Genomic DNA, 11009 nt, shown 5'->3' on the forward strand with positions numbered 1-11009 from the left:
GGAAAAAAGCATTTCAGAATTGGCAGTGTATCATTTGGGGTTTATTTCTTACATTAAATCAATCTTTTTTTAGGTTGCAGAATAATTTAACAACTCCCTCTCCCACTAAAACAAGCAGAGCACTGTAATACGAAAGGTAGAAATGAGAGCTTAAAACAGATGTCCTGGACTCAATTTTTTTTTTTTCCCCGCTATTTTTCCTATTCACAAATATCTCTGAGGTTTCAAATTCTAGTTGCAATTTGTTATGGGGAAGTACTTTGAAGTGGTTGGAAATTCTCCTGAGACAGCTATTCCCAGCTTCCTCTGGCATGCTTTATCAAGAAATACTTCAATACCAGTTAACAAAAAGGCTCTAGAGAACAAGGAACTTTAAAAAAAATTATTCACATGCTTTGAAGCAAAAAGTATTTACATTTCATTCCTATGTACAGTTAGCAAGCAGAAAGCCTCACACTTATCATTCAAGGATGTACTTGCACAGCTTAGAAAGTCAAGCAAATTCCATTTACCAGGAACGGCGCGCTGATCCATACAAAGGTGGACACGGAATTGAGATAGGCAGATTTTTTCAAAACTCGCAGCTCATTCTTTCGTATCTCCAACACTTTTTCTGAAAACGATGGTTCCCAAGCATACAGCTTCAGCACCTTTATGCCACCCAGAATCTCATTCATTAATTTAATGCGGGAGTCTTTATATCGCATTTGTTCCACCTAGTTTTTTGGCAAACACAGAAAAAAAGAGTATCACGGGAATGACTAGAAGAGAGCTTTCAACATGTTGTCTCACAGCTGTGATGGTCCTTGGGCTATTTCTAAAGAGGATGCAAAAGGTAATTAAAGAAAGCCAGACTGTTATCAGAAAGCTTACTGTGCAAGTCTACACCTCCCAAGAAACCAGTGATCAAAGAAAATGTCTGAAAAGCAGAGTGGAAAAGCTTTCCACTCATCTTCACTGTTAGGGGTTACATTTTCAAAACTGCCTTAAAGATTCAGGCACTTCAGAAAAATACTACCCTACTTCTTCCTTTGATTTCTTCAGTTTTTTTTCCTGATATGCATAGTTGTATTTCTTGTGGCATCCCTTGAAAATTGTAGTTATTCCAAATTTATTTTTTCCCTATATATTGGAATACAGTGCTTCATTCAGTTACTTTAAAAAAAAAATCCTTGCTCAGCTGTATAGACAAAATGAAAAATTGCATTCACACACATGCACACCAAGTTATGCAGCTCTGAGCATCTTATAATGGGCAAGGGAGAAAAGTAATTTTAATACTAACATGCCAGAATCCAAGAGATTTAATGGGAAGTCTGGATGTCTCTTTAAGGCACGTAATAAAACCCCTCTCTTACAAAGGCTGTGCTTAAATGTCATCATTTATACTTGTTTTCCAACTCTTACCTTTTTTACCTCAGCAGCTTGATTTTTTTTTTTAAAGTCTTCCAAACAGTCATTGATAGGTTGCACAGCACAAGCCACTTACTAGATTTTTCTAGCACAAAGCCAGAGGGCACTATTATATTGTTTTTTCAGCCTTCCTTGACTAGAGACGACTAAGACTACAAAGAAAGGAATAAAGGATCTTTTTACCTTAAGATAATAACTCAAATTTAGCCCAGCTCAGTAGCAGTGAAAGTCAACACTGGCTACTAGCATAAGAAACAAGTTGCCAGGTTTCAGTTCACATCTCTGAAAACAGTCATTCACGGCTCAAAGAACAGCATTTATTTGCCCTTTCTCTGGATGCTCCTAGAAGAAGCTACCAAGTGAAGGGACATGGAGACAAAGAAACTTCTTGCTTATCCCAGAAGCCACTCCAGCAGTGTGAAGAGCCACTGACTCAATCAAACACCTTTCCCTTAAGTAGCATTCAATTCACTATGGAAAAACTATCAGAGAGGATACAGGTATTAAATATATTAGTACAGTCTCACTCGTAAGTAAATCAGTGCAAATGGCAGCTCATTAATGGCCAAGACACCAGTGACAAGCACAGCTGCCAATTCTGATAATGTCACCTCTTCTGCTGGTACCTTACCTGGAACGCTCTGGTTTTGATTGCTATTGCAGAGTTAAACGGGATAAGTAAAACCATCACGGCGACTCCTGCCAGCACAGAGGGCCCTAAAGCCTTGATTGAAAGAAAGAAAGAAAGTTGTTGTTGCACCCAGGTGCTGCTGTTCCCCATGGTGAGCACGAAAACAGCAGTAGGTTATAGAAACAGCAATGCATTCCCTGACTAATGAATGTTTTCCATAGCAAGCTGAACTCCTCCCAGTGAAGTGTTCTGATTCCACAGAACAACTATAATGAGGAGACAGAAAAATCTGTCAGCATCCACCCTGAGTTATTACGATGCTAGTGTTGGTGCTAGCAGAGCACTTTGCGATTTACTTATTAAGTGGTTCCCAGTGGGAGGGGAAAGTAAGCGTGCAATAATGCAAATACAGAGCTATTGAGCAATGTAGAAAGGGAACAAATAAGCTTCACAGAAAGAACTTTTCCACTGACTTCCCTCTGACCTAGGGAACTGTAATTACAGAATTAATCTCGAACCCTCAATGTGAGTAAAAGCACACAAACTGCTACCAGAGTTTAGTTTACCAGCAGAGCAGTAACTCATAAAGCTGCTGCAACTTAACAGCTTTCGAGTCTAAATCAGTATGGTTATTTTGGTGCTACTGTATTATGCAGTAAAATGGATTAACTGCATGGAAACATTTTAAGGATGAAAGTCAGTGCTCAGACTGAACCTGGAATAAACCAGAAACAACTTCACTGTAGCAAAGGAAAAAATATGTTTATTCCAGGTGAGATTTGTTTCACGTGGACTTGCACAAAACTTATTTATGTGGCATAATTTAATCTTTATACATGGCTTACATTCTTTTGCTTCAAATGCTTTATATTACCTATCTACCAGTTGAACAAAATAATTATGAGACTAATTGATCGTGTACACCAGTACAAGCTATTTTACTACAAGCTAGAACAGTATGTTTCTAGAAAAGCTATGGTGGGTCAAATTAACAAAATATAATAAGCTTGCACATCACTTAGATGAATTTTGAAAAAAAAATGTGACAATGTCTGTACCTCCCAGAGGAAATACAAAGCTAGAAATATCTGGAGTGGTGCAGACCACAACATGTTCAGGAAATTCACCAGGTCCATGAAACGCTGGGCATCCACCGACATCAGGTTGACAATTTCTCCAATGGTAGATGAGCGCTTTGCTGAGTTTGTGATGACTAAGGACTGAGAAATAACAGGTTCAGTAGATTAAAAATCTTGATACGTATGGAGAAACACAGAGAAGAAATCCTCAATTATTAGCAAAACAAGGTAGTCCCCAAGAATGTGCTTCTCCAACAAGAATAAAACAGTTCACACCTACATCAGTTCCTAATCTCCAAAGAACACGACTTCATGAAATGGTTTGCTTGTGAGCACCTCTATCTCAAGCAGTATGTAGCATTCTGAAGAAAACCTAGTTGCATTTAATCAACTCATGGCACAAACATGCTATTCTCCTGTATTCCTTTTCCAAATATTTAAAGTCAACCAGTATTTGCCTGTGATATGTCTGGTGACCTACCAGTACACCCACATTAAGTTGCTGATCACAAAAAATTCTGTACAGTATGATAAGAGGTACTCTAAAAAACTCATCAAAACCCCAATTCTTTTATTTTTCCAGGAGGCTGCTATTCTCCAACATGCCTGCTCTTCCCTGAGTATATGAGAACAGAGGCCACTTGCTTGGCTATATACTGGTGTTCCCACCCATGAAACGTTTCCAGTCTTACCTTTCGGTATATCACTCCAGTGATCCCAGTTCTCAGCCTCATCCCAGTGACAAAGCAGTACTGGAAATGCTGGTGAAGTATGAGTGTCTGCACCACAGCAGAGACAAACATCAAAGCCGCAATCAAAAATCCCCACCAGGCTGGGGCATCTTTGTTCTTAATGAAGCTGATTAATACACTGTTTTTCAGAAGATTAGGGAAGGAAAAGGAAAAGAAACAAAAATAAAAAACATGCAGCAAGTTTAATGGGACATAACACAGCTTCTCTCAACTATGGCATCCTGCCACATCCTCTCGCTAACCACAAAAAGCAAACAGCTCTCCAGGAAGCAAGCTGAGTTACAATTTCAGTCGAACAACATTGCAAAGATACAACAGCAAAACCTTATGCTTTGCCAGTGAGAAAGTCCATTTGTAAATGAGCCTGTAGAAAATGAAATACAAGGAGAAATTAAGTTTCCCCCGAGATCCAGCATTTAAACACTCGGCTCACTGTCTGAGCTCTGCTGGGCAGCCCCCCAGGGCAAGAGGTGAATGACAGGACACAGTAGGGCAGTGTAGTAAAGCAGGCGAAACCAGCTTCTTACCCAAATCCTTTTCAAGCAGCCTGAGTGCCTCTGCCTGGGGTGTTTTCCCACAAAAAAAATTAAAAGACATCCTCCTGGATGGATGCATAAAGAATTATTCACTCCTACTTTTTTGGTAAAATGATTAAATGGACTATATCACCTTTTATTAATAAGCCATTTCTTACTACACACAGCTGCTCTCCCTGCGATATCTGCACACTGACATACAGCAAACAAGCAGAACAATGTACGGCAATGTCCACTGCTCTCAAAAATCACATTTGTGATTTCTGACCAGAGCACTGAATTGTCAAAATACAGGAGGAACAGAGATTTGAGTCCATGGTTCAAATAACCAACAGGGAAAATACACCTGGAAGCTACAAATCAGGTCCCAAAGCCCTGTGTTAGAAGCATGAGGATGCTACGTCTTTCTTCTTCCAGTCCAGAGAGAGCTTCCGTACTGCACCAGTCCTTCATTCTGTCAGTGGACAGCTTCAGGAACAACTCTTCCTCATAGTCCCAGTGTGGGATTCGGCAATTTTTTTAGAAACATAAAACTATCTTCTGTGCTACTTGCCAGACAGCCATGGCTTTTCCATTTTCTCTTACTAGTGCAGTGCTTTTTCTAACACTGCAGGAATTTTGACTTGAGAAGAAATTCCCCGTAATAAGCCTTGAGATATCACTGACAACATATCCAGGAATTTATGCAACTTTGAGGAATTCCCAGAATAGATTCTATTTAATGTGTTCTCAGAAGAAAGCCAGCTGCCTCCTCTTCACTAGGGACTCTGGAAGAAGACAGACTCTAAGCTATTAAATGTCACCGTACCGGGTCGGAACCACTTTTTAGCAAATTTCTGGGTATGTCACAAACCACCCACGGAATAATATGATCTCAGAACACAGCTCCATACTGGCATTATTTAAAGAGACACCCATACCGGAGCAGGGCCCTCTTCTCCCCTTCCCCACATCCACCTGTGGCCTCCATCCAAACTGCCTTCCTCTCTCATGCATTAACAAGACTATGTGCCTTCTTTTTTTTGGGTTTTTTTTTTTTTTGGTAATAAAAACCAGTTATTTGATAGAAATGCTCGTATTTCCACTGTTACTTTCTTCTTAGTTAATGATCATCTGGTGAAATTCTCACTTTAAGAATAATAATAACCGAGAAAAGAAATGCGGGGAATCACAGAAATTCCTTTATGGCTCAAGCTGAGCAACTGGTCCCCCTGGAGCTGGGAGGTACAGGTGTTCCTCATATAAGTAGTGTTTGAGGACATACCACTTTTCTCAAGAACTCACTTTTTTTTTTTTTTAATAGAACCATAATTTTCTTTCACATGGAAATTTACTGTAACTGTGCCTCACACATTCTCATTGCTGTGCACAACTAAGAACACATGAACTCATCTAAATGGTCCAAGATCTCTCCCAGATGACGGTGGCACGGCCAAAGCCCCGCATACTTGAGCATCACGCTTCATTTGTGCATCAAGTCACGCTATGGCTGCAGCCATCACCAGCACATGTGGGTATAAGATGTACAGAGACAACCGGATCCAGCAAGTACTGCTTCAGTTTGGTTTCACAAACAATCCTTTAGAAATGGGGAGAAATTGCTTTGGACTGCTGCACGGAGCAACAGGTAATTTGTAATTCCAAGTTGTCTATTGGTGATGGATCAAAAAAATCTTGCATTTCAGCGTGAAGTCTGCTCATTTTACAGCTTAGTCCACAATAAAGAACTTCTGTCTTACGGCATTTCAGGGGGAAGGTGGGGGAGCACACACATGTGAGGGAAACTAGCTATGCATTTCAAAAATAAATACTCCTTGCCAAAGCCAAGCCTCCATAGGGATTGCACATAGAAACTACTCACACAGCAAACCAACCTTAACAGCTGAGGGTTGACGAAAGAAAGTAGGTCTTGTATCAGCTTGAAGAAGGAGCCGATTAAGAAGTATGGCCCAAAGGTCCTCACCAAAGCCTTGAGAAAGGAAGGCTTTCTATTGTGCTTCTTGTCTCTGATCAGAACTTCTGCTTCCTCTGGACCATCACCAACATGATTGAGCATGTTGTTAGATTTCTTCATATATGTCACATCTTCTTTCCTATGGGAATGAAACAAGCAATTAGAGATAACTGACAATGAGAACGTCATTACCCTATGTGTACAGCACTGCAGTAACATCTAAGAGTTTCCTCCTTTCTTTGCTTTGCTACTGATCAATAGCAAGACTTTCAACAAGATCTAGATGTGCTCAAGGGTATGCTGCTCTTACATAATGAGCCTTGTTTTCTTTTTCTGCAGTACTTATGAGGTGTACCCCATAGGCCAGAAAATTAATCACCATGGGATGAGAACATGGCCCAAGGGAGTGGGAGATGAAGGCTTGACCTCCTTTGGCAGAGGGCAGAGTTGACCTTGAATCTCCAGTTTCTTGTAAAGGAATCCTCTAACAGTTGTAATTTCCATACCACAAAAGGCACCCTCACCTAGTCCTTCCGAGACTGTATTCGTTATTCAATTAGTAGCTGTGCTAAACCTTTAACCTTATCCGATCACACAGCTCCTTTCAGAGTAGTCTGAATCCCTCCAGGGAGACAGGCGTTGAATCACACACCAAGCTAAGAGAGGAGGGAGGCCCAGCCCTCTCAAAACACAGAGCTTTGCATTCCTGGAAACTTGAAAGAGTACAAACCATAGCACCTCCAAAGCTGAGCCATCTCCGAGACCTGGGCCACAGCTGCTCAAGGTTCCTCCAGGACAGAAACCTTGGGTTTAGGCAGCTAAATTTTACTCAGATGACAATTTCATCATTTAGACCCTGCTTGGCTGTATCCCTTTCTTACTTTGTGCCCCTCTCTCTCCACCTGCAACATAAGCCAACAAAAGCGATCTCTTCTCCAAAGCTCTTTGAGGCTGACTGACGAAAAATGGACACAACAGGTCCGTGCTGCTCTCCAGGGCTCTGGCTGGGTTTTCTAGAAGCACCTCTGGGGTTTGGGTGCCTGACTTCTGTTGCCCATCAATAAAGAGGAGGTGCTTTGGGAAATTATTCCCTCCGTGAATTGCTTTCAAAGAGCGGGGTGGCAGCTTTTCCACCAGCAAATACTGCATTGCTGTTGTTTCTTGGGGGCTATGGGACCTGGAGAACAATTTCCTGAATGTCAGACAGGAAGGTTTAGTTCAGGTGAAGCAGGGAGAAGGAAATTAGTCTGGGGCACATAAGCCTTATAAGGAGGGACAGATGGAAGAGAGACCCTAGGAACAGTGAAGACTTACAAGAAGGCATTTGAAAAATAACTTGTAAGTACTACCAAGTGCAGTTGGATTTATGATTCTTCATAAAGAATGTGCAGATTTTTTGGACCTGGCTGGCTGCAGAGCCAAATTATTCTAACAGCCTGTGAGCATTTACAATGATGACTGTGGCTAACAGTCCAGAGGTAGAAACTTGTTCACGTCCTTTCAAACAAAGGCATGTGCAAATTTCAATTTCTTTGCAATAAAGTTTGAGGGCAGGGGAGAGAACCTAAACCAGACAATTTTCTTTCCCAGACAAGAACAGTGTTGTCTTTGTCCTTCCAGATCAAACCTGGAGAGTTTATGAGCAAAGCTTTATTTTTCTGGCAACCTGGCTGTTAAACTCATTGAAGGATTTGAAGAAACAAGACTACTTGCCCCTAGCTTTGTGCTATTAAAAATGTTTATTACAGTGAGCTAACACCACCATAATAGTTCTTTCACAGCAAAAAAATCCCAAAGGGAGAAAGTGCATTTCTAGCGGTTACTACAGGTAGCTTGGTGAGGTCAGGTTTTTGGCAGCTTGTGGGACTGCTCACACCCAGTTTTTTTTATCAAAGCAAAAAGCATGTGCCTGGTTTCCATTATTTATAGCAGGGCAGATAACAGATGCTGATTATCTCATGGGAAAACACACAGCTTTCCCCATGGTGATGACAAGGCCCTGCATCTTCTATTTGTCTTCATAAGCAGAGTCTCAGAAGCTAACGAAAAATGAGGGAAAACAGATTCCAGCTCTCCCTTCTCCATCCAGCACAGCTCTAACTTTCTCAGAAGTAACTGCACTTATCAGTAAAGTGAGCGAATAGGGACTTCAGCCATACATGCAAGGGAGCAAAAGCGAAGGAAAATTACTCTTTGCATGCTTTATTATCTGTCATAACAACTTAAATCCACACTGATCTCTCCTGGAACTCATTAGCAGCAAATGAATTATTAGCAGTTATTTAACAGTAATTCACAAGACAGTTGTGAAGCAAAATGTAAAAAAAAAGATTTTGTAGGCTTAGGAACAATAGAAATGTGACAATCATTACAATAAAATAAGTTTTAAAATTTAGCTATGCCAGAGCTGCAACTGATTAAGTTTTTTTAAAATAAATTACTACTATGTACACTGCAAATATTTTCCATTACACTTTCAACACACGTACAACTTGACACAGAATTTTTAATGTCACAGAAGCTTGCTCAGAGCAGATTTAATGAGTTTAAAAAAAGTATTTACAACAGCTCTTAAGCAACTACCGTTAATGTTATTTGACATGAAGTAATTGAGAATACTTACTTATAATTGAAGAATAAGAAGAGCTACGAAGCTTTTAGAGTTATGTGAAACCCAGCAATCTGGAGTACAGTGACTTGCTTTGTTTTTGCTCTTTTTTCCCACCTTAGAATCATTAATTTAGTCACCACAAAATTTTACCTGAGCTAAATACAAGCCAGAATTTGTGGTTAAATTAATTGCCAAATGGCCCCAGTCTGTATGAGTAATTTCCAAAATGGAACAAATCCCATGACAAAACTCCAGGCACGGTTACTGGTTTCCTAGCAAAAGTTTTCCTGGACCCTGGGCGATTCTGCACAATGGCTGTGCTCTTACTATATAAAAGCCTGGGGGAGTAAGATTTATGTCTGTGCAGCTAAAGACCACAACCCAGACAATGCATGCTATTCCACACTATAAAAATAGAGACATTAAGAAAAAAAAAAAAAAGGGAAAACCACAATACACACACATAGAGAGAACTAGCGGACAAGCTGCTGCTGCTAGTGATGGAAATCTTCCACATTTTAGCTGTGAAGTAGAACTCTCCACATCATATTCAGCCTTGCCAAGAACCTTACAACTCTCTCCTAATATTATCACATAATAGGGTCTTTCCAATTTGGCAAGAACATTCACAGAAGAGAACAGAGGAGAGCCTCCACATGGAGAAGAAATCTCCACAATGAAAGGAAATGGAAGTGCTGGCCTCCTCCTTATTGACATTTTTCATTTGAAGCACACCATTATCACATCTATTTCTTTGGAAATGTTTTGGACACTAACCAGTGGGAGAAGGAAATACAGTTCCACAATAGATAATTTCTTAAAATGAGATTAGGACAGAACATGTAATAAAAAGGATATCCTCCCCAGCATGGATGTGACTACATGCAAATTCCAAGCTTCATCCTGTTCCATCAGAGACTATGGGAATTTTGTTGTGAACTTTCCAGGCAACAGGAGTTGGATCTCAGCTCTTAAAGCGGGGCATCTTTCCTGCTCCTGCATTTCACATGTTCAGACAGTTTCCTGTCTTTACTGCTAGGAAGTGAAGAATTGCTCACTGCTATGAGCCTTAAGGCTAAAAATAGTGTCAAACCAAAAACCTCATGATGGGGATGATGAGGAAATCCTTTTGGTTTCTGGTGCCTAGAATTGTGCTCTAACATGCTTAGGAGGGTTGCAATTATGGAGTTAGACATCTAGCAGCTCCGTGATTAAAGTTGTTAATTTCCTACAATCCAAACAACCCAGTCCCTTCAGCTTCTGCATCTCCAGCCCTTCTTCAGTTGGTAAATAGCACTACCTGCCCATGGGGATTTTAAGAACCTACTTTAAAAAGTGTGTAGGTGGTACACAAGCCCCAGAGGGTTCCTGCTTGCCTCTGCCTAGACATATTCAAATAAGAAAATTTGACTGTTAATATTAATGAAGAACAGATAGGTTGAAGAGGTAGGTGCCATTTTCAGTTGGCTCATTTTCAGCTTATTAATGTTGAAACGACTCAGATCAATGTTTGCAGACTTGTTCGCGTACTTACTGTTTGCACTGCGCTTTTTCTTTGTCCCACTCTTTACTTAGTTGTTGTACAATAGCTTTTGAAGTATCATCTTCATTCAGCGACCACAAATCTTTATCTTCAAGGGGCCTTTTGTAACCAACGATTGCCATGCTGCACATACAGAGAAAACCAGTCCAGTTCAGTTTGGCTAGTAGCACTTACAACATTGCTAGTACCTCTGGGACTATTAAGCTAACAAAAGCAAGACGATACACCTCCATCTCCCTTTGTTCTTTACATTGATGTTTGCAATTAAGGAAAGGATATTACGGAGTTTTGATTACATGTATTGTATTGAAAACATGACTTCAGAAAAAAGGACGATAAAAACCAACTACCAGCAGCATTTGAAGGAAACCGTGGTGTTAAATGAAACCAGTGAAGCTTTAGAAGTGAAAATAACTAAGTCTATCTGGACTAACTGTCAGACATGAAAAAAAATACAAAAGTGAAGCTCACGTAAGTTAAAGGAAAATCA

General features: G+C 40.3%; 1 protein-coding gene across 1 annotated transcript in view; it reads right to left on the reverse strand.

Moving 5' to 3' along the window:
• Positions 1–10641, reverse strand: part of ABCC3 (ATP-binding cassette, sub-family C (CFTR/MRP), member 3) — a 27232-nt gene extending 16591 nt beyond the window's left edge. Inside the window, exons 1-6 of the mRNA XM_010080613.1 lie at positions 10511–10641; positions 6286–6504; positions 3816–3993; positions 3103–3264; positions 2045–2137; positions 513–716 (exon numbers count right to left, since the gene is read on the reverse strand). Coding sequence (XP_010078915.1) covers positions 513–716; positions 2045–2137; positions 3103–3264; positions 3816–3993; positions 6286–6504; positions 10511–10641 — 987 coding nt within the window. The remainder of the gene's footprint in view (positions 1–512; positions 717–2044; positions 2138–3102; positions 3265–3815; positions 3994–6285; positions 6505–10510) is intronic.
• Positions 10642–11009: the final 368 nt, after the last annotated feature.

This window comes from Pterocles gutturalis, unplaced genomic scaffold (assembly GCF_000699245.1).
Source record: "Pterocles gutturalis isolate BGI_N339 unplaced genomic scaffold, ASM69924v1 scaffold25319, whole genome shotgun sequence".
Lineage (NCBI taxonomy): Eukaryota > Metazoa > Chordata > Aves > Pterocliformes > Pteroclidae > Pterocles > Pterocles gutturalis.